This window comes from Leuresthes tenuis, unplaced genomic scaffold, assembly GCF_036924035.1.
Source record: "Leuresthes tenuis unplaced genomic scaffold, fLeuTen1.0.hap1 SCAF_5, whole genome shotgun sequence".
In the NCBI taxonomy this organism is placed as follows: domain Eukaryota; kingdom Metazoa; phylum Chordata; class Actinopteri; order Atheriniformes; family Atherinopsidae; genus Leuresthes; species Leuresthes tenuis.
The window spans coordinates 18,323,018-18,346,054 of NW_027325359.1; the positions used below are offsets into that span (position 1 = coordinate 18,323,018).

At 41.9% G+C, this 23,037-nt stretch overlaps 3 protein-coding genes across 3 annotated transcripts; 1 reads left to right on the plus strand and 2 right to left on the minus strand.

Moving 5' to 3' along the window:
• The first annotated feature begins 4,306 nt into the window (after positions 1-4,306).
• psma1 (proteasome 20S subunit alpha 1) lies at positions 4,307-8,174 on the plus strand. The gene is made up of 10 exons (XM_072386383.1): positions 4,307-4,391; positions 5,281-5,325; positions 5,416-5,517; positions 5,906-6,009; positions 6,534-6,622; positions 6,864-6,934; positions 7,051-7,180; positions 7,386-7,465; positions 7,664-7,768; positions 7,885-8,174. Exons 1-10 carry the CDS (start codon positions 4,389-4,391, stop codon positions 7,957-7,959), a joined length of 804 nt encoding a protein of 267 aa, XP_072242484.1. The 5' UTR covers positions 4,307-4,388; the 3' UTR covers positions 7,960-8,174.
• Positions 8,175-8,272: 98 nt separating this feature from the next.
• Positions 8,273-11,765, minus strand: ric3b (RIC3 acetylcholine receptor chaperone b). The gene is made up of 6 exons (XM_072386382.1): positions 11,541-11,765; positions 10,755-10,981; positions 10,464-10,542; positions 9,838-9,931; positions 9,541-9,671; positions 8,273-9,416 (listed from the first exon to the last, which is right to left on the minus strand). The coding sequence occupies exons 1-6, from the start codon at positions 11,659-11,661 to the stop codon at positions 8,947-8,949; spliced, it is 1,122 nt and encodes a 373-aa protein (XP_072242483.1). The 5' UTR covers positions 11,662-11,765; the 3' UTR covers positions 8,273-8,946.
• A 1,525-nt stretch (positions 11,766-13,290) lies between these two features.
• Positions 13,291-22,834, minus strand: LOC140307488 (rhombotin-1-like). The gene is made up of 5 exons (XM_072386404.1): positions 22,380-22,834; positions 21,615-21,828; positions 18,685-18,810; positions 18,239-18,347; positions 13,291-13,943 (listed from the first exon to the last, which is right to left on the minus strand). Exons 1-4 carry the CDS (start codon positions 22,399-22,401, stop codon positions 18,242-18,244), a joined length of 468 nt encoding a protein of 155 aa, XP_072242505.1. The 5' UTR covers positions 22,402-22,834; the 3' UTR covers positions 13,291-13,943; positions 18,239-18,241.
• Between the last annotated feature and the right edge of the window lie 203 nt (positions 22,835-23,037).

Below are 23,037 nucleotides of genomic sequence, written 5' to 3' on the forward strand. Positions count from 1 at the left end.
CCAGGAAACTGACGGGAACCAACAGGGTCTGTCCAAGACTCACTTCTCGCCTCTTCTCTCGCACGTACATATGCTCTGGCTTTTAGCTATAGGAAATGTTTAGGTCAATGACGACATGCACTACTGAGACCCATAAAACTTATTGGCAGGAGGGGCTGAGATGGCTTTTCTTCGTTTGTTACGTGGCTGGTGACCCCTGACCTGCCTTGTTATTGGCCAGGTGCCAGCTTAATGCAAACTTGGCAGGGCCGCCACATTTCCCACCCATTAAGTTCAGTCATTTTCCAGACTAAAACACATTGCTGACCTATTTTTAGCTGCAACGAATGGATTTGTGGAATTTTATGCAAGTGTTGATACGAAAAGAATTCCCGAATTGGACAGACGTATATAAGAAAAACGATAAAAGCAATATGAGGGAAAAAATTCAGTGAGATGCTGCTATCACACGCAAGTCGGATAAGTTGTGTTGTTGTCACAATAGCAGGAGCTTACTCTGTGGTCATGCAATTAAAACTAACTTAAAAGCATGAATGGGAAGATGAATAAGTGTGGGGTGGGGGTGCACACACTCTCTTCTACTCCTCGTTACCACCCCCACATGTGGGTCCACAGTGTGGCTTGGACCCATCACACAGTGACTCAGGCTGCTCTCCATTTGAAAAATTAAACGGGAGAGAGAGAGAGAGGAGAGATGTGTTTGGCAGAGTTAAATGGGGCCCCCAAGATGAAAAAAAAAACATGCTGAGCTCAGCACAGCTTCTACAATCTCAATCACAGAGGAGGTTGGTGCGCTGATGTAATGGTGCCGTCGTGCTGCCGCTGCCTTGGCAGAGGAGGAGAGCTCGTCAGCACAGTCCCACTAATTCACCCCCCTCCCTCTTTCCTTCCCCTCCCCCCACCCATTCTGGATCAAGGGTACATCAGATATCAACCAGATATAGGGTATTGGACAGAAGAGAGGATGAGGCGGTTAGCAGCCAATTGTCTGACTACAGACACGCTTATAGAAAGTGACAGAAAAAGGTGGTCGAGAGTATGTGAAGTCTTACGCCGACAAATTTCAGTTCCCAATACGGTCCAGGAACGTTGATTTGTAGCTGCAGGATTGCTTCCCAAAGTTTGTTTTGGTGGCTGTTTGGTTCACAGGGAAAGTTATTTCTGACAAGAATATAACATCACTTGTTGGTTGAGTTTTGGTTCCCATAATGTTCTCTGAACGTCTATTATATGAATACCTTTGGGCACCCTTTGCAGAACTTTCCCCATTGGTTGAATTAATGTTCACCAAACCTTTACATCGCGATCAACCTTTGGAAATCTTTATGACAGTGTTACAGTTAAGAATTTTCCTGTCGCCATGACTGTCTGATATTGATAGTGCTGGACCAGCACTTAAACCTGTCAGCCTCCTCATCACTGGATTCAGAAATACCAAAACGCAACCAACTGGGAATGTTGTGTGAAGAATGCAATGCATCTTTGGAGAGTGTTGGAATTTTTAGTTCACAAAACATCCAGGGAACATTCAGCTGCTGCATAACTGTGTGCGAACGTTCTCTTAAGACTATTTTTTGGTTCTTGCCCATCTAACCTCTAAGAGGCTAATTTTAGTTGGACGTTTTGTGCTTGCTGGTATAGAGGGCCCTTTAAAGCTTGGAGGAATGACCCCCTGCTATTAAAGATCACTGGTAAACTCGTCCACATCTGTCCACCTGCAGCGCAGAATTAGGATTCAGATTCAGTCCCAGCTGGATAGGTTGAAGAATGATTAAATCAAAAGGAAAGAGAAAAGAAACATTCCGACAGACATCCTTGAAAGCCTTAGTTTGTTTTACTGTTTGCAGAAATGAGGAGGGTCTCATATTAAAAGATTACAAAATGAAAAAAAGGCATAGAATAACTCTAATGGAATGCCTGAATCCGTACGGATTTCTCTAAAAAAAATAAAGGTCTTATTTGTAGACCAGACACATCAGGCTTTCACTTCTACAACAGAGTGCAGTCACCACACGGGATATTTGACAGTGAAGTGATGAATAATTGTAAAAAGAATTGCAAGGTACACATGTTTATTTTCCAAAATTAACAATTCATTGTGTCCTACTGAACTTGGTGCACCTTCCTTAAGACAGTTTTTTTTTTTTAAATGGAATTTCCTGCTTCTGTGATTCCATAGGAAGTAACGAATAGGTTCCTGACTTTGTCAAACTGTGACACATCACACAAAATGTCAATCTAACTAAACCAAGTATAGTTTAGTTTGGATGATTGTTTGTGAGGGAAGTTGATTCTTCAGCTTCATTTTAAAGATTAAGTGTAACTCCTCCAGTTTGGCTCTCAAAAAAGCACTCGGGATGAGAAAATGAATTAAATAATGTGAATAATCAAGATGGGTTTATGTTTATTTGTGTTTAGCTCATTTGACAACACAGGGCATAGAATCACATGTACCCATCTCCAAAAATGTCATTTGAAGATTACATTGTGCTGCTGCATAATTTCATGAATGTAGCACTAGTGATGGACAGGTGGTATGAAGAACATCCAGCTGATGCATTTTCTTTTCATTAGCCTTTGCTTTTCAGGAGAAATCTCGCTATCATTAAGGCGAGAAAGAACCCACATGTACCTGAAAGCACAGTACGACATCAGAAGTTGACAAATGCATGTCAAACAACCACCCCCATCGACACTGGGTCAGCTTGTTCTCCTTTCTACTGGTTTTCACTGCTGAAGCAGTTAGTGACTCATGTTCTCTGTTAGTTTCCTCAACTTGGTGAAAACATGCTCAGTGTTGTCTTCTAGGTTACTGCTGCCACCCTGTGTTCATGCAAAGACTCTGCGACTGTATGGCCTGTGCAGACACACGCAGACCCACCTATGAAATGTATCTGAACTGTAACTTAAATCATTTTGGGCACATTCGTTGACACAGATTACTTAGTGCTGCTAAATATAAAACTCTGTTTCAAGATGCATTTTTGTACATTGATAAATGTTTATGCACAGATGTACATACATTGTCTTTGCTAATAATGCTCCGAAGCCTCCACTCTCTCTCTCTGTCTCTCTCTCTCTCTTATTTCTACCGCATTTATTACCGTTTATCTTTAATCTGTATATTGTGTTTTCATTTTGATTGTTTTCTGAGTGCCAGAGGCGCACTCCAATCATTTCAGTTGTCGCAGGCATTTTTGTGCACGTGGCAGTTGAGAGAAAGAACTGATGCAGGTGCAGCAATTTATTGAAATGAAATTCAGTTAAAGTAAATGATAACATACTTTATTCATCCTAAAGAATGCGAATGAAATTAAACAAATGTACATACAGTGTATACAGCAAAAATTTTGTTTGTGTAATTCTTGTATGAGCACCTTTATTCTTCAGTACAGTTTGAACACTCTTGGTCAAGCTTTCTTGTCATCTCTTTAAGTAGTCGTCAGGAATAGTTCTCCAGGCTTCTTTGAAGACGTTCCAAAGCTCGTCTGTGGTTGTTGGCTGCCCTTTGTTCTGCTCTTTGTCAAGATGATCCCACCCTTCTTCGATAATGTCGAGGTCCGGGATCTCGGGAGGATTCAGACCTGTTGCCACTGATTTTCAGGCCAGTTCTTTGGCCTTTTCTACACGTTTCCTTTCCTTAAGAATGGCTTGTTGACACCCACCTTTCCATAGATACCATTTCTGATGAGGCTTCAGTGAACAGTAGATGGTTCAACTGAAGGTCCAGAAGCATTTCTCAGGTCCTGTGTCAGGCCTTTGTTGGACATCACTTTCAAATACTATTCATCTGCTGTAGATAGGTTTCTAGGTCTGACACTTCTACTTCTGTCCTCCACTTGTTCAATTTCATAATTTTCTTAAGGACACACAATGGATCAGGCTGAGATATGCCAAGTTTTCAGTTAATAGCTCTTTGGGAACCACTTTTTTGGTGCAACAAATAGTATTTGATTTCTGTCAAACTGTGTTATCTTTGGCATTTTTCATGCAAATGAAGAATTGAAGAAATAAAAACAAATTTTCCTGCAAGTAATCTCTACTGAGGATATTTGCTTTAAAATGCCTGTGTTGTTAGATAATATTTGAATTTAATCAGATGTTCAACTATACAATCACTAAAATTATCTAAAACTGATTTCGGTTTAATTTAATTTGGGTAAAAGTCGATTAGTTAGATTTAGTTAAGAAGTTGAGTTAGTGTCGATTTTTCCTTTTGACAATAGCTTTGATAGTTATCATTTGTTTAAACTCATAGACTGAAAAAAAGGAATAAAAATGTTTACTCGGTGTAATCGGGGCTCTGCTGCTCTCCCCTTACGTCACGTCCAGGAAATTAAATCGAGTATCACAGCGCAGGCGAAGACGAGATACTTTTTAAAGCAGGGATGGTAAGTTTGAATGATATTTATTGTGTATTGGTCGGTTTAACGCTATAAATTATGTCCTGAAATCAGGAAAGTATCATTTCCAGATTTTTTTTAAAGGATTTATTAGGAAAACCAGAGTACAGAGTCAATTTAGTCACACTAAGCTAATGTTAGCTAGCTCAGTTTAGTCTGCACTGTGAGTAAGCAAAACAGCTTTAACCGCTAGTATTAGCTTCAGTATGGTACCAAACTCACATAAAACGCTGTACATTGCATGTCTTTATCTATCTATGTCGCATTGAAAAATTAGTTATCTCCCTGTAATGTAATAATGATTTAGGGATTTGCTTTTATTATTAAGCAGGGTAAATGGTTAGGTAAATGGCTAATGCTAATTATCTTGCTAAAGTTAGCCACACTAGGCTGAGTTAGCATCGCTGAAACCAGCATTGGAAGTGTCATGCCTTTACTTTCGTTTTCGTAAAGTTCTCCGGCTTTTTGCGATAGACTTACTGTCCTGGGCAACAAATATAATTACAGTCTATGGTGAGTCCAGGAATATTCGTACTGTTAGTATTTTACTGGGGCAGTTGTAAGACTTAATTAGTTAGCAATTTAGTACGGCGACTTTAGCTCGTGTGATGTTTTCATCGTCTGTTGGATTGTCGTTCGTAGAAGGCAGAACACAAATGTAGGTTTGATCAATTATTCAAATGTAATTTAAAACCCTTGTTTGTAAAAGTCCCTGCTGCACACAGGGCTCTTTAGTCAGAAGTGCTTAAGAAAAATGTAGTGAGGAAACGGCTAACAATGCAAGACAATTATGTAAGTTTGGCTTTAGTTCATTGCGGGATAATTCTAATATTTCTTCTGATACGAGTTTCCAATGATGTGTTGTTTTTATCCCTAGTTTCGCAATCAGTATGACAACGATGTGACCGTGTGGAGCCCACAGGTAAGCTGCTGTTTGCCTCGGCTCGTGTTTTCACTTAACACTGCCATCACACAATGTGTTTGATTGTATTTTGTTTTGATGCACGCACAGGGCCGTATTCATCAGATCGAATATGCGATGGAGGCGGTGAAACAAGGCTCTGCTACGGTCGGACTGAAATCCAGAACCCATGCAGTCCTGGTTGCACTAAAGGTACCGTCGTGCTGCATTAAGTCTCGTTGCTTTTTATTTCTACGTTGGGGCGTTGACATAAAGGTGATAGTTGTGGCTTGTTTAGAGCACATTCACTCCCAGTTTAGCAATGTGACCCGTTGTCCATTTATTGTATGATACTTCAACTTTGTCTAAAACTCTCCAGGACGAGTAGTGTGCCCGTGAGTGTCAGATTACTCTAAATTCTCATTAATATTAAAGCAACAGTCCCTCCTGACATCAAGTGTTCTCCCGGTAGACCTCTGGAGAAAACTGTCTCTCGGTGTCCTTGAATGTGACTTTACAACTATTAGCACAGCCAAGCAAGCGTGTGACAAAGTGTTGATATGAGCTCACAACTAATGCATCGGGTTTTGTTACTCTTCAGAGAGCCCAGTCTGAGCTGGCTGCTCACCAAAAGAAGATCCTTCATGTCGACAACCACGTTGGCATCTCCATCGCTGGACTAACTGCTGATGCAAGGCTGCTCTGGTAGGTTACAGCTTCTTTTGGTCATCTAGATGTTCAGTAAAGCTGTAAAGCTACTAGAAAATGTGCATTTAGTTTTCTTAAAAAAAAATCTCCCATTTCACACGTCGGTTTCGTGTCTGAACGGGTGTTCTGTCCACTTTCGCTTAAAAGTCTTGAGCACTATCTCGCTTTGTTGTAACATTAGCACTTGGAACACAGGACAAGTCTGAACTGTATATAGTTACATCAACCTATTAACACACACACACAGCTAGTTGAAGGTTAGTTTGGTATTTGATCTTCTTGTAAGAGGAAGTGTCTAAACTTTCATCTTCCATGGTTGGTACTCGGCTTCTGTCACACAGCAGACTGTAAAAACCTGGCAGTAAAGTGAAGTACTGTCCAGTCTTGCGGTTACTGTGTTTCTGAATGAAGCCACGAGGATAAACAACATAAAAGTGACCTATGATTGGATGACAGGATGCCGCAGTGTTCAGGCCTCTGTGCCTGAAAATGCCTTAACGCTTGTGCCTTCTCTCCTGCAGTAACTTCATGCGTCAGGAGTGCTTGGACTCGAGATTTGTCTTCGACAGGCCTCTTCCCACATCACGTCTCGTCTCTCTTGTTGGCAGCAGTATCCTCTTTACTTTCTCGGTTCTTACTTAAAAAAAAAATCAAATTTCTTAGTTAAGAAATGTGAGAAATTGACAGCAGCTGGGTTTAAATTCACTGAAATTTGTGCCTTGCCATAGATGCATGAAGTATTTCCTGCTTTCCTCTGGGAAAGAAGCAAACGGAACAAACGGTATTCTCACAAGGTGCTTTTAAAAATTCGAACAATGGCTGTGAATAGTGATCCTTGACTGAAACTGCAGAAACCCAAATCCCAACGCAGAGGTATGGACGGAGGCCTTATGGTGTTGGACTCCTCATTGCTGGCTATGATGTAAGTTTGCAGTGTGTTTAATATTCCACTTGGTTTGTACACTTATGGTTTTAACTTTAGAAAAGGAGTTAAAGAACGTCCCCATTGTTGATGTATATCTGTTGTGCGGCACACAGGATATGGGACCTCACATCTTCCAGACCTGCCCATCAGCGAACTACTTTGACTGCAAAGCCATGTCCATCGGAGCACGCTCCCAGTCTGCACGCACCTACCTGGAGAGGTGCATGGAAAAGTTCCTCGACTGTAAGATTCCCTTTTTTATTTCTTGGCTTCACTCAAACACACTCTCCCACTTCCTGCCAAATACAGAGAACGAACATCAGCGTTACTCCAGTCTTTACACTTCTGTTGTTGGCTAAATTAGGTTTAAGGTTGCCGTGTTTTTTTTTTTGTCCTCATTTAGCAAATCTGTTCTAGATTCACCTACAGAAGTGTGTTTTGTTGTCAGGTAACCTGAATGATCTGGTCCAGCATGGCCTCCGTGCTCTCAGAGAAACCCTCCCCTCTGAGCAGGACCTCACCACCAAGGTACCCCAGCTCCCTGCTGTCTGACCTCATGTGGCACCCTTCTGCACGACAGATCAGATGTCTTTGTCTTCATTATTCTCTAAACTGCAACCAAACCTTCACAAGACATTCAATTAAATCAAACGGGTCGCTATGGGTTACATGAGTAATCTGTGTGGCTGTGTACTGGTCGTCTCTTAACGTGTCTCATTCTTTCAGAATGTTTCCATCGGCATTGTGGGAAAGGAAATGGAGTTCACCATTTATGATGACGACGACGTTGCTTCGTTCCTGGAGGGTCTGGAGGAGAGGCCGCAGAGAAAGGTGCAGCAACGACTTAAAACCAGCCAGTTTAGGCTGTTTAAGGACAGAAAACAAATCTTCTGCTACACAGGTTTGAGTGTGAGATTGAAAAGCGTCTTTTTTTTCTTGTGCCTCAGGTGGCCCAGCCTGCAGATGAACCTGCTGCTGCACCTGCTGCTGCAGACGCACCTGTTGAGCCAATGGAGCATTGAGGAAGCTGACCGGAGATCCGTTTCCTGTCGAGCCCAGACCAACCTGACACTTAGTGCAAATCAGCAGAGGAATTCCCACAGAGGAGGGTTGTTATGACGTGCCACTCGCTAAACTGTTAATCTAAAATAGTCTCTGCTAACACCGGCCCATTTGATGTTGCTTTTGTATGGGTGAAGTAAACCATTATACGAGTAATAAACCATCGTTTTTTGAATTGTTCCTCTTCTCATCTTTAATTTTAGCGTGGGTATTTAGAAGGGAAACACTGCAGGTGTTAAAAAGATGAAATAAAACTCCCCACTTTAAGCCGCATGTAATGTACCCAGAGGACCCAGATGAATTTATTGAATTTATTCACAGTATTTCAATCATTGCTTTGCATCTTCAAGAGATTTCTTACAACCGACAAAGACGAGAAAGGACGAACCAACCCAGCAAAATAACAATATTATCTGCAGTCCCGGCTTCAAACTGCACGGTTCCGGCACAGTTTTGGTCCTATTCAGGCCTCTGTGTTCGTGCATTTGAAAACAAGCTTAAGCATTTGTTGTGATTTAAGTTCGAGATGTTCTCTCTCGTCTCTCACGGTGTCATTGCAAACGTGGCAGATCAACGGGCTTGAGTGCAGGGCTGTTCACCTTTAGAGAATATTTCTACATCTGGAAGCATTTCAGGTGGTAAACTACATCAAAAACCTTGAAATTTCAACATTATGGGATGATGTTCTTCAGTAGAGCGCTTTTATTGTTTATTAAATGCTACTTTAAGACTTAATGCTTTTAAGCTGATTAACACAGCTGATATAAGTGGTCTAAAAGCTGTTCCTGAACACACTTTTCCTCTCTTGTTCGCTTCAAATAAAGAAACAAGCCTAGAAATGAATTTTCATGCTGTCATGCTACTGCCCGACTAATGAGAGCGGACCTAAAAACAGAATCTCCGCCCTCACAGCAGGCCCAGGGGCGAGTATCAGTTTGGTTTTGGAGTCAGTGCGTGGCTTTCTTCGCCTTCCTCCTCCTGCTCCTCCGTCTGACTGAGCCGCAGGACCTTTCCGTCTCGGCCGCCTGGGTGAGGTCTTCGATCTTCTCGTGCTCCAGCATGGACGTCACTTTCAGCGTGAGCTCCAGCTCCTTCAGGACTCCGGCCAGGTCCTCCTCCGGAACCCCCAAGTCAGCGTGACTCCCTCCCTCCTCGTGTTCCCTCTCTCTTCCTCCCACATCGCTCTGCGGCGTCACGTCCTCGTCACTCGCTGCGGTAAAAACGGGTTCTCTCACAGCGTCCGTGCTCCGATCCCCTGCTCCCTCTGCCTCTCCTCCACCTCTCGTGTCCTCGGGGAGGTTTCCTACCTGGCAGTCCTTGTCTCCTTCCGTCCTCTCTGCGTCAGCCCCTTCCTTCGGACTGTGCTGACAGCAGCAGTGGGAATGTTCCCAGTGCGGTTGAGGTTCTTCAGGATAATCTGCAGCGAGTTTAGAGAAATGGAGCGAGCCATTGATTCACAGATGTTCTCTGACCAAACTTTGCTGAAAGAGTGCATCAGAAATCATTTATCTATCCATGGCACGGTCTCAGTTTTCCCATACCATCCCAGTCTTCCTGTGTCCTCTTCTCTGCAGTGATCCCCTCGACCAGCTGGCCCTCCTGCATCACCCGAGTTATCTCTGTCAGCTGCTGCAGGAGACTCTCCTCCTGGTCTGCCGTCACCCCCTTCGCCCTGCAGAGCACGCAGACAACTGAGCACTCCTCTTTTACATCTTTCATACCAGAAGTTTGTGATTTTAAGCCTTCCTTTCTTTATCTCAACAAAGCTAGCACATGTAAGTGTATTTAAAGCGATAAAGAGGAGACGGACCATCAAACCTTCTTAGTTAAAGACGCACCTGTCAGGACTGTGGTGGGCATTGGAAACGATATTCTCCATCACCAGCTCCGTCTCCCTCAGCTTCTCCTGCAGCTGGGCCAGCTCAAAGTCAGCTGGAGGGGGGGGGGGCACGAAAGAGCCACAAGTTTAAACAAAGCAGACAATATTGGGAAAACCACGTAGGCATTCTGATCATTTGGAAAAAGAGCAGTTGTTTTGTTTCTTTCCCCCACTGCCTGCCATACATCACACGAAATGATACCTTATTGGAATCGATATGCAGCAAAATGACCAACACTCGTTTTCTTCTCATTACGTTAATGCACCATAAGATGAACGTGCATGTCAGATGTGGAGAGATGGGATGTGACTCATTAATGCAGAAATGAGCGCTTATTTATCGATGGGAAATGCTCCCTTGGTGCGGATGTTCTGGGCAGCAGAACTTCCTTCTGAGCCCAGCAAAGTCAAAAATGAACCTTAGAAAAAGTGGATTTGATCTGCATTCTACACCTAATATTTGCACACATTATGATGATGATAATACAGCACTTATCATTTGATATTGAAATGTGTCTTCGTAGAATTACTGCATCCATGCATACATTTCCAAAAGCTAGCTAACTGTTAATTGTTGAAACTTACTGATCTTTCTCTTCGTGTTCTCTGACCGAACTGGGGGAAACCTGCCATCTGCTGGCTTGCTGCTCCCCTTAGATGTGATCTAACAGGGGGAAAACAACAGGACTAAACAGGAAATTCCACAGTCCCACAGCAAAGTGTCCACGAGACACAATGTGCTACTTTGACAAAGTGCTTTTATGGACCGTCATCATTTTTAGCCAAAATCATTTGCTTGGCTCAAATTTTCATCTAAATGGAAGAACTTCTGCACTACATTCACTGCAGATGTGCGTGAAGCGGGCAGCATTGTACCTTAAACAGTATGTAGAGGATGTAGAGTAAGATCCCGAAGCCGTACACCGGAATGATATGCCCTGCCAGGTTGGATTTGCCTCCGGTTCCGGCCCCTGTTCCCGCTCCTTTGCCTCTGCTTACGGTCTCAGGGTTATGGGCCCTGGAGAAGCCAGACCCGGCTGACCTCTGGCCTCGGCCCTCTGGGGCCGCGTGACGGTGCATCATTGGTGGGAAATTACCTGAACCTGCAAGGGAGGGTGAAAATGGCTGAAGAGGATGCACCGATGAAAACATAAATATGTGAAACAATATCCCATATGCTTTTTACTGTTCTATCATTAAAAATGTAATAAAATGAGTTTTTTGGACTAACAAAGCAATCGTCGGACCATTAAACTGTTTTTGTCATTCAAATTTCAACTTTGGAGGCTACAGTTTATTGCAGTTGGTGGAGCAGTTGATTTATGTTACATTTGTTTCTAATTGTTCTGTTTATCAGGTTGTTTGATTCAGGCAGTGCGAGTTTTTCATCTGCTCTCCATAAATGGATGTTTAAAAAGCGCAATGAAAAATATACACTATTTTGTTGTAAAAATGTGTTTTTAGCGCCCTCGTCAGGGAGGAAAGTATAACAACAAGGACAAATCAATGATGTCCAATACGTACTGTGGTTTAAGATGATCACAAATAAACACCATGTGAAACTCTTAAAATAAGTTTATATAGGGCTACCATTTGAAGAGTAAAAAGCTATCCAATGAGCTGAAAATGAATGTTAAAGAATAACCGTGAATGGCGACGCACCCTCCGGCCGCTCGGCAGCATCCTTCCTCCCTCTGGATAACAGCATCTTGGGGAGCAGCAGCGCGACGCACAGCACGAGACACGTCGCGAGAGTAATCGTTTGAAACGTTGACATCGCCATACCGAAAAGTGAGCCGTTATCCTCCTGCCAGGAAACTACGATGCAATTAACTATGAGGAAAATAGAAGAGACGGGTTTTGGTTGTACCTCCTTGTTGACTGGAGAAGCGGAAGTGCACAAGAGCGGTAATTACAATGTTTCACCGCTGGGTGACGCCAAAGATCCGTCTTTGAACAGGTCGGAAGTTTAAAGGGTAAATAGATTTCCCTAATTAGATTTTTTTGAATCCTAAAAATCTTATGTCAACTTTTCTGAAGACAGTCTTCAGCTCACACGTCGCCCACCATCTGCCATTTGTAGCAAAGTTTTATGAAGTCTAATCAAGCCCAGATTGTGACCTCTGGAACAGCAGCGTGTTCTCCGAGAAGGAGCAGCAGTTTCATTTCTGAGTTGAACCAAAATGAGAATGCAGAATTAGTGCTTTCTGTTTCACATGCAGGAATAGCACAGTTCCCTGCTTATTGTATCAAATGCACTCTTCCTCAAAATGCACCTGTGACCCAACTTTGTGGTTTGAATTTTTTTAACAAATAACAATTCACTTGGTTGTCGATCATTCTCTGCAACCTAAGTTTTTTTCTGATTACCTTAATTTATTTGGCCACGTGGGGGCAGCAGTAGGGGTGAGGACAGCATTGATACATTTAAACCCTTAACACACACCTGTATTTATTAAGCTCCTAGAAGCTAATCTGTTCATTGATTGCCTCTTTAAATGATTTTTTTAAATTTTTTTATTATTCTTTTCTTTATAGATTGTATCTAACTTCTCTCTTTTGTGTATTTTAGTATTGCTTCTACTGTTAGCTACCCCTAACATTAGATTAAACTTTACAAGCCGATGGTGCTGATTTCTGGGGTTTCAGTATGGAACCCTGGCAGTTTGAATCTTTGATTTGGAGCTTGTTATTGGTGCACTCCAGTTGCAAGGCAGAAATGCCTGACAAGGTGTTGACAGCTGGTTTCTTTCATATTTCACACATGGCCAGGCCAAAAAACAAACCAAAGAAAGTGACACAGTGATATTTTAATGGACCTCCTCCGACAGCTGCTTTCACCGTCAATAAGGTTTTGCAGTGTCATAACATTCATTTCTATCATTTTTATTGGTGATGGGAAGGTCAGACAACCGCATGAACTCCGTCACATCCCGAAACATCCAAAGCATTCTCCATTGGAGTCTGGTCTCTATGGTGCCAATCCATGTGTGGGAAATTATATCTCATTCTCCCTCAACCACTTTTTCCCAGTTTGAGCCTGATTTATCCCGACATTGTCATCTTGGACTATGACCACACCATCAAGGAGGAAAATCTCTATTCTGTAATTCAGTGAGATCACAAACATTCTTCCAACCATATTTCCTCTTCCTTTAGGGTGATGGTTCACCACAATCCTTCCAGATCATAATAATGTGTTGAACAGTTCTAAACCCAATACTAGTAGTTTCAGCAATCTCAGTAATCTGAACCTTCTGGAACAGAGAAACATGTTCTCCATGTATGCGAGACGTGTCTTTGCACATCGTTGTTTCAGAAACCAGATGCTCCTCAATGCTTCAGCTAGGGTTAAATAACTTGTCAGTCATGTGTAGTCATGGCTCAGTATATAAATAACAGACACACAAAGTGTAATTAAAATTCAGTTTAATTAGTGAAGAAAAACAGTAAAGTAGGAATATGATGACATGAGGGCTCGAAGTCTTCTGGGTCAAGAGGCTGAAAGTGTGTCAAACGTTTCCTCCTCCTGATTTGCTCAACTGAGCCAAGCAACATTTGCAAATATGTTTGTTTGTTTCGGGGCTTTCTGAAAGACAGCTGGATGGGGATGAAGTTCAAAAAACACTTGAGTGACTACCAGAACACTGACAGTCACAGGGAACTTTGAGCTCTTCTTCAATGGACAAAACTGGTTGATTCTATGTGTGGACATATTGGCTTCACTCCATCCATCGAGTGTTTCTCATTTGGTCAGATTTGACATTTAATTATTTGCAAACAGCGCTAGCTTGCTCTGTTTCTCTTCACAGTCCACATTAAGTGCTGAGGAACACATTCTCCTCATAGTTTCTTCAGGCATTTCTCTATTTTCTCTTCCTGGTTGATATCGAGTCCGTGTAGCCACGCAGCTCTGTAGCAAAGAGTTCAAACATGGGCTGCAGCAAAGGTGTCCAAACAGTATTTTTTTCCCACCCTACAGAGTTAAGTCTGAAGCAAGAAGCTGATGAGGACTGAGCTGTGAGTTTCATGGTCCAGCTGGCTCACAGTAGTTCATCTTCTGATCTGCAGGGAGAGAGAAGAAATATAAAACATCTCTAAGTGGATATGTGACACAGAATAAGATAGAAATCACAAGAGCAACAAATGTGTATTAATCCACACTAAAAATAGTCCTTCCACAATTGGAATGTTGGGTCCAGGTCTGTCCTTTACATCCATTAGCTCACGTCTCTCTGAAATAATGGGTTCGGGTCTGAAAGCCAGACATTAAAGCGCCATTGTTTCCACAGAAGAACAGATGTTTATATGAAAGAAAACTGCATTTACAAGCTGTTATAATGTCTTAGATGAATGAAGTCTTTATTTTCAAAGACCTCTTACATCCCTTTGTTTTTCCACACTGTGTGCATTGTTGTACAATTGTACAATTTTAGATAATATGATAATATTAATATGCTGTAAGATAATATGCTGTACGGGCTGCACGGTGGTGTGGTGGTTCGCACAGCTGGTTCAACTCCCAGCTGGGGCCTTTCTGTGTGGAGTTTGTTTTCCCTGTGTATGCGTGGGTCCTCTGGCTTCCTCCCATGTCCAAAAACATGTATGTTAGGTTAATTGGTGTCTCTAAAATTGTCCTTGGGTTGGTTGTTTGTCTACATGTGGCCCTATGATGGACTGGTGACCTGTCCAGGGTGTACCCAGCCTCTCGCCCAATGACCACTGGGATAGGCTCCATCCCCCTGTGGACCGACAGATTAAGCGGGTATAGAAAATGGATGGAATATACTGTACACATTAGCCATGTTTATACTAAAAGCAGGCAAACAAGTGTGTGCCAGAGCCAACAATGTTTTTACTCTCACTTCAAAGGTTTAAGTGGGGCTTGATTGGGGCTCCATGTGGGCTTGGGCCCATGGCGTTTACCCTTAGTATAAACAGGGCTACTGTGGCGAGTTTTAACAGTGGGTTTGAGACGGAGAGACTAGATGCTTAAGACCAAGGAAGTTGAGCAGCTCACTAACTCGCTGTTTCGGTCTGTTACAATGGACTAAACTGTATAGTGTACCTGTCATCTGGACACCTGGCACATGGCTCTGCCACTGAATTCAGGCCTTAAGCCACGAATGAATTTTTGCAAGTTAACAGCAAAACAATTTAACTCAAAGTCTTTGTCTGAAGCTAAAAAACTATCGTTATTCAACTGACCTGACTTCAGGAATTCATTAACAACCACTGCTAATGATAGTAATCAGTTCGTAACGATTGAATTCTAACCAATTCCCGATTTGTAAGAACACCAGAAAAACACACAAAAATATGCAGCTGCCTGATGCTGATATTTATGAAAAGTCTCCACCAAAAGTTTAAATAAATCTGTGCAAAAATTGACAACATTGACAAAGCTATTTGGCTCCTGAGAGAATAAAGAGTTACAACTTTTGGAGGCAAAAAAAATCCATAACTGTAGTCATTCCAACAAACTCTGCTGTTGGAATCTAAAGCAGACTCCTATTTTCAAGCACTCCAAACCAAACATTTGTCTTCTCATTATTCAAGATACCAAGATTTCCACACCATTTAACATAAGAGCTGACTAAATCCTCCAGAGCTCTTAAATACATCAAGGTTTGTTTGTTTTGTTTTTCTTAAAAAGGAACATGATCCTTAGATACTGATGTCATTTTGCAATGAACTCTGGAAGCCCTTACATAAAAAAATAGAAGAAATCTTAAAACTATCATTTATGAAGGGCTAAGTTCAGTACTTTTTATGAATTGGAGTTCTTTATTTAGGTTTAAAATGACACGTTGGTCTGCTGTTGGCTTTCAGGAATGTCTCTGAACCGTGGAAGACCCTGAAACCTTCATATTTGTGGATTCTGCGGTCTTTGCACAAATGACCACTGTAAACGCCCATCAAGAGTAAAGCTTTTTACTCTGCTCTTATGGGATGACATTTAGAAATGTAAACATCTTTTGGTTTGTTAGAAACCTGCAGGCTATTGTCTGAACGGCAGCAGCAGTGATGGGGCATCCGGTGTCACGTTTCAAAAGTTATGCAAACTTGTGTCTGCTGGAATTCAGTGTAAGATACCATGTGCTTTATGTACCATCTGGGTTATCAGAGCGTTTTCTAAAAAAAAAAAAAAACACTAATGTATAGCGTGATGTATTTGCCACTTCAGAATCCATTTCCCATGGTAAACTCATTCATTGTCAAAATAAGTGTAAAGAAAAATCTGCTGAAACTTTGACATGAGCAACATTTCTGTAAACATAGGCTTATTTGTGTTGACATACAAGTTCTTTTGCAGTGTTTTGTTGTTCATTAGCTTTAGCATGCAAGATAGCAGTTAGACACTCAGTTTCTGTTGGGTTTTTTTAAACTTGCACAATGTATTAACTCATACTACTTATCAATTTGTCTGAGGCCCATCCACCTTCGGCCTTCATTGCCTTGAACTGTAACGTTAGGTTGAGCAACAACTCTTATTCATCATCGAGTCAAGACCTTGATCTGACAGTCTCTGTGACTTCTATGTTCACACTTTGCCAGTCAATCGATTGGTTCTCATGTAAGACACACACACAGAACTTTAACACCAGCCCCTGTAATTTATCTTTATATTTCCTCATTCTTTTTCTCATTTATTTTCCTTTTTCATAGGCATCTTCTTTTTTTTTGTGGCACCCTCTACGATTCTGCAAGCTTAAGTCCAGTGACAATTCCAGGAAAACTTTAGCAAACCAGATGGCTTTGTTCTTAGTATTAAAGAGGAAGAAGAAAAATGCATGGTGAAGATGAAGATATTCATTTCATTTCATTGTTAGTTTAACTGGATCATGAAAATGTTGCATTTCTCTTGACTGATCAGTTTTAAAAACACCCAATCCAAAACATCAGAGGGCATGGGTTCACAGTCTTCATTTTTCAGGCAGTTGCTTGACAAATCTGACCCAAAATAGGGCATTTTTCCTCCCTAAAGTGATTTTGAAAAGTCAGCCATTTATCCCGGTGACATCAAGTGCGGGCATGCATGTCCTTTAAGTAGTAAGTTTCTTTTTTCAAAGTTAAGTGTTTTCTCTCTGTCCCGCTCTCGGTCACAAGAAGTGAGTCCCTCTGTAGCCTCATTACTCCGGCTGTGTTTTTTTTCATAACAGCAGGGAAAGCACCAGTTGCTGGAGTTGAAAGCTTTATGTGAATTATAAATCTGTTGTGGGAAATGAGAAAGTGATAACCCATTCCACCAAGCTAGATACAGATGTGCGTAATTTAGCATTACACTGGAGAAGCTACTGCTTCGACAACTAGCACGCTTCAGCTAGCTAACGAAAATGTACTGTGGTCAAGCAGCTGCCCCCATATTTCGTGTGCCTGTATTAAGACATTTGTGGTAAATGCCTTAAACAGCACAGAGCATGCTAACATCAACGTTTAGCACTAATTTCTCCTCGTTCTACGCTGTTTAAATGCATTAACCATAAAGGCTGGCACAACACAAGCACACTCTTTAATAATAGGGCTGCTGCTTTTTAAAAAGCTTCAAACATCAGCTAACTTTTCAGGCCCAACCAGACGTTTGTTAGCTTTGCCTTGCTTATGCAAGGCCAAGGCAGTTGCTAATCCAGTGGGTTTCTTCAACAGATCTGATTTATAAAGGTGAGTGGTCACCTTCTCATTTACCACCAGTAACCTGATAGTTACCTGATAGTTGCCAGTGCTTATCATTGGCCAGATCAAAGGTTCGCTTCAGCGAGCATTAAGCCTCTATTAGCTTTTCAGTAGTTTTAATTTGGGCCTTTATACCCAAACACAGTTATCAGCGGTTCAGAAGCCAGGATCTATGGATAAGCATGGATAACTTTACATCCGTGAAGGCACCACCTGCTACCAGTCAGTCAGCATTTTTTTCACAGTGGGCTTTTTCTTATTTCAGCAGAACTATGCCAACCTCTGCAGTTAGAAGAGTTGGTGCTAAACTACCCTGCCTGAAGTGCAGACTTACCACCCATTTGGTGCATTATGAAATGAAAAACATGACAAAGCACGCCCTGAATTGTTGAGCCGCTTAAATCCTATATAAAGCAGAAATGGGAATATTTTGCTTTCAAAATTAGAACAGTAGGTTTCTAGAGTTCACAAACAGAGAAGGGTGATGTAACACAGTAGTAAACATGTCCCTGTTTGCTGCTATCAAATTCAAACTGTAATGTCTGCAGCCTCTGGTATGAAGTCTACATATGGTCCTATTTGGGATGAGCTTGCAAGTGTACCGTCCAGATATCTCTGTGCATGGTTTAGTTCAAACTGTCAGTGCAGCTGTCTGGGAATGTAATTCATTGTCATCAGAATATTACCTCTTACTGGGGCTGCATGTCAGTGCTGCCATTAAGATGGCCTCCTTCATAGTCCAGCTGGCACAGGATCATGTTGTTCTTGAGGAAAAACTTGTCTCCCACGCAAAATCTGCAGAGAGAAATAAAAACATGAAACTGGGTCTTGGTTTTTGATGGACTTGCAGTGAATCATGAGGTCCCAAAGGAGCACTGCAGACATATTTTCATATAGCATACATCAACTGCTATGACAATCAGAAAATTAATCTTGCATGACGGTGGCCTGATTGACTATCCGAGTGATATACAAAGTGTTTAACTTTTTAAGCTTTCACACTGTATGGATTTCATCACGTCCTGATTACAATGCACTTCTAATATGCTCATAATGACCAGTGAGCTCAGTACACCTCCCAGATAAGTCAACCGAATTTGATCTCCCTTGCTAATTGCTCCCCTAATCTTACCTCTGGCGACAGAGCTGACAGGCAAAGCAGTCTAAATGGTAGACATTGTCTCTGGCTCTCATCACCATCTCAAAGGCAGGGATCAGCTTACTGCAGGCTGCACAGTTCCCTGTCACCCCAAAAAGCCTGCAGAGGGAGAGGAGGTAGAAAACAGGCCTGTGATCTGGATGCACACATGGATACGTTTCAGCCAGGAGCTGCAGAAAAAAAACCCGCTGAAATAAAGGGAGGCTATGCCTGAAAAGTCACCAGCGAGCATCACAGATGTTGCTCGTGGCCATTTTCCAAATGATCATTTACTGTTTTTATAGTGGTGATCTGCACTTTATTTATTGCAGATTACTGATGACTGCTAAAGCAGAGATCACCTCTAAGCATCTATACACGTAGCCAAGAGTAAAAATGGAAAGATCAACTCAAAATTGAAGAGATGAGTTTCTTATAATAAGGACTGCAGTCAGGACATTCAACTATGGCTGCAATATAACCATTGACTTTCGTTTCCACTTTCTAAGTTGTAGAACTGCAGACGATAATAAAAAGCTGGAAATGCTCTGAAGCTAGAACCAGAAATGATTCATTGTTTCAGTACTATAATACAGTGTGGCCAAATGAACTCCCAAATCCACATAGCTGATAGCCAAATTGTATAAGATATTCTACTATAGTAACTAATCAACAATTCAGAATTCTGCTTATTAATGATTCATTACTGAGTATTTAGACCACATAACCACTTAAAATATAGTTTGCTATATTGTAGTATTAACACTTAACTTATGTCTGGTTTAACTCATTGACATTTATCTAGGAATTACTGAGTACATTGAGTTTGATCCCATCTTTTAAAAGTGTTGTTCCTATTCTGGACACTGTGTGAAGACATGGTTATAGCCTCGTTTCCATTGTGATCAAAGCTGTGGCACTTCTGCTAAAAAAACTTTTACTGCTCAAAATATCAAATCCAAACGTCTCCACGAATAAGATGTGACTTGGATCACTATATCAGTTGCTGATGGAGTGATACAATTATGTTACACTTTGGATGTAAATGTCATTTGCTTTGAGATGGCTCAGAGTGAATTTATTGCACTTTTGTGAAACCAACTATTTAACTACCTGAGAACCAACTCTGTGCTGTTTGAAACACGCTGTTCTGGCCAGCTGCAGATGGCCTCACCTCTCATTCACCTCCACCAGAATGAACAAATAGCTCCCTAAGAGCCTGACACACATGAAGATAAGTGGCCACGGCTGATTTCCATATTCCATTAGAGGCCAAATAGAAAAAGGGGGTTTGGGAGGAAATGTTCTGAAAAAACTACATCCGTGGACTGAGAGAGAAAAGCACTAAGAATTTGTATCTCACAACCCTGGACAACAAATGAAAAACGTCATCAAACGAGTGACTAACGCGGGAACAAAAGCAAGTCCTAATTAACAGAATGTTCTGATCTAACGAGCCTGAGTCCTTCACAGGCACCTGGTGGGGTTTTTTCCTTCTCCTTAACGAGGCTACGAAGCTCAATGCTAATTCTCCACTAATGGTCCAATTAAAAGAAATCACATGGTTTTAATCCTGCTCTTCAAAGGCTTTTGGTCTGCACCCTTGCAATGATGAGGAAAACAGGAGGCAATCTAGCCAATTTAACTGTCAAAAGGGGTTTTGGTCTCTTAAGTGCAGCGCAGCTAATGAGCGACTTAGCTCCAACCAAATCCAGCTGGATTGTACATGAGACTAACACATGAGTTCAGCGATGTGGCTGGGAAATCAGGAGTTCTCCTGCTGACCTGACACCAGACGTCGTTATTTTAGACAAGGAAATTTGGGGTGTAGCTCTCAGAGGAGTCGTTCGTGCCCAGCTTACTTTAGTCTTTAAGTGCTGTCATCAAGATTCATACAGTTAAAGGTGTTACAGTGGAAACCTGTTTATAGTCTAAGTAAATCTGAAAAATAAATCATAGACAGACAGACAGACAAACTGACAGACAGATGCTCCCCTAAGATGGCAAAAATACTGACACTTCTTAGTGTAGAAGGTACAAGCTGCCATTTAACGTGTAGAAGACACTAAGCAAATGGCTCCAGGAACTTTCTGGTTCCCCACTGAAACGCAGGGTCGCTGTTTCTTTATTCCACGCTATGCTAACGATCTGTTGTTTCCTGCTTCGTATTCCATCTGCAAAAACCCTAAGAGGCATATTTTGCGAAATGTTGACATTTTTTTCCGCATCTTTAAGAGGATGTCATTGCTGTAACTGTCGTTAATCTAAGGGAACTTCATCTTTAATTTATTTCGTACTGCTGTTTTGTTTAAAAAAACAAGTCAAATTGATTTGAAAGTTGATAAAAGGCTCAAAAACAAGGGGAAGCCTGGAATTCATCAACCGCAAATGGCACTGTTCTGGCTTCACTCTATATTTCTTCAACAATGACTCAAAACATACTAAAAGGTCAGCAGCCTGCCAGTTCTCTTATTGCATTCATTCTACAAACTGTGTAAGCTCACTGTCGACTGTTGCATTTGTTGTCAGCTTTCTTAAACCTTTAAACCCCCAAGCTAGTTAATGTTTTGAAGAATATAATAATGTTGCTGTCTGACTCAAGAATAAGTCAACAAATGATCCTGCAGAACGCCCCCCCCCCCTTCAAATACAGGAGAAATGTGACAACTGCTGGTAGGGCCTCAGTGCTAAGCTGCAATATGAATTACAACAGTCTTAAAAAGCACATCTAAACAAGAGTAAATCCTGTTTGGACCTTCATTATCTAAAGTAGCAGTCTGAGTTATTCAGCCAATTGTCAATGCTAATTCTTCACTTCATTTCTATAAGGGCGATGATATCTGGAACTATTTATGTTGGAGCTGCATGGTGCAGTCAGTACTTTATAAACACTCGCTTTACCACTACAGTCACTGAAGCTGTACCTCAGGTAGTCTCTGCGGCAGAGGATGAGGTTGGCCCGGGTGTAGAGGGTGGAGCCCACCCGGCCCAGGCGGCAGTCACAGCAGGCACACTTTAGACAGTCCTCATGCCAGAACCTGTCTAATGCCTGCAGCATGAAGCGGTCCCTGATTTTTCCATTACAGCCGGCGCAGCCTCTCGGCTTCTCTCTGGACTGGAGGGACACAAGAGACACACCTGGGAGGAAATAGTGCAACAGGTAAACAGAATGACAAAGATGTACATTTAGGAAGGGATTTTTCCCCTGTTCATTTTCAATTACCGGGTACAGCACATCCAAAAGTGTTTTATGCTGCTAAAGTGGCACACAAGTCTTAGTCCCTTGTCTTTTCTACTCCCTTCTTTTATAGTAAAGCAATCAAATATCTACACACACACTCTGGCCACTTTATTAGGCACTCTTTTGCTTTTGTAATTAATATTTTCAAACTTGACTGGTTTCATTGTTCTCATTCTTTGCCAATATTATGAGACATAAAAAAAAAATTCAATTATATACCACATAAACTTAATGAATAATGAATGCAATACGGTCGAGCACATCCTCGCTGAAGTGCTAAAAAATGGTTTGGCATCTTTTTGATAGTATAAACAAATGGCTCACTCAACACTGACGGAAAAATAGACCTCAGCAGTATAGAACAGCTGTATCAAGCATTTTGTCGTACTTACTAAAGCTGAAATGTACAGACTATATTAGTCCAAAGGTATAAATGCACCACACTTACTCTCCTCCTTGTCCAGCACCATCCTTCAGGGGGAAAAAAAAAAAAGACTACAACCCAAAAACAGGAGAAACACCACTCCTTCTTCTCCTGCGCGCAAGATAACACCAAGAAGAGCGATGACAGACACAGACAGCCTCGACGCAGAGCCTCAATGACTGTTAGCGATCTGAAGTCGCTCAAACTTCGGCTCGGCTTCTCATTGTCCCCCGAGAAAGCCAAGAAAAACAGCCGCTTTCCGTGTCTCGTGAGGAAAAACAGCCCGCGGGTGGATGAAAACAGCGTCCCCGACTCTCACCTTACCCGGTAGTGGAGATGTCCTCAAATCAGGAGTGCCTGTGCTCTATCCTGGCTGATGTCAGTGCATAAGTATGTCTCTATCTGCACGGGCTGCGGCTTTTCCCCTCAAATGAGCTCTTCTGCACACACCGAGCCTCCACACAACTCCCTCCCTCTCTCTCCCCACTTATTCCAATGAAAAATGAAAAAAAAAAAAAAAAGAAAAACTCCCACAGTCAAATGGTTTTTTTCAGCGCTGCGTGCTAATTATATAAAGTCATTATGCTCAGATCTGATAGGAACCGCCCCTCCCTCTTGGAATCAATTATTCAATACACAGTCACACACCGGGACAGCCCGGGCCTGAGGTGTTTTAGAATGA

What these genes read in the sequence shown, in the direction of transcription:
- psma1 (XM_072386383.1), top strand. An exon ending in GCTGATGCAAGGCTGCTCTG is followed by an intron (nt 6,010 to 6,533) that starts GTAGGTTACAGC and finishes TCTCTCCTGCAG; the next exon opens with TAACTTCATGCGTCAGGAGT. An exon ending in AGGAGAGGCCGCAGAGAAAG is followed by an intron (nt 7,769 to 7,884) that starts GTGCAGCAACGA and finishes CTTGTGCCTCAG; the next exon opens with GTGGCCCAGCCTGCAGATGA.
- ric3b (XM_072386382.1), bottom strand. Translation starts at nt 11,661, where the DNA reads ATGGCGATGTCAACGTTTCAAACGATTACTCTCGCGACGTGTCTCGTG. An exon ending in TGCTGCCGAGCGGCCGGAGG is followed by an intron (nt 10,982 to 11,540) that starts GTGCGTCGCCAT and finishes CCTCCCTTGCAG; the next exon opens with GTTCAGGTAATTTCCCACCA. An exon ending in GCCCACCACAGTCCTGACAG is followed by an intron (nt 9,672 to 9,837) that starts GTGCGTCTTTAA and finishes CGTGCTCTGCAG; the next exon opens with GGCGAAGGGGGTGACGGCAG.
- LOC140307488 (XM_072386404.1), bottom strand. Translation starts at nt 22,401, where the DNA reads ATGGTGCTGGACAAGGAGGAGA. An exon ending in GGTGCTGGACAAGGAGGAGA is followed by an intron (nt 21,829 to 22,379) that starts GTAAGTGTGGTG and finishes ATTTCCTCCCAG; the next exon opens with GTGTGTCTCTTGTGTCCCTC. An exon ending in TGTCAGCTCTGTCGCCAGAG is followed by an intron (nt 18,348 to 18,684) that starts GTAAGATTAGGG and finishes TTCTCTCTGCAG; the next exon opens with ATTTTGCGTGGGAGACAAGT.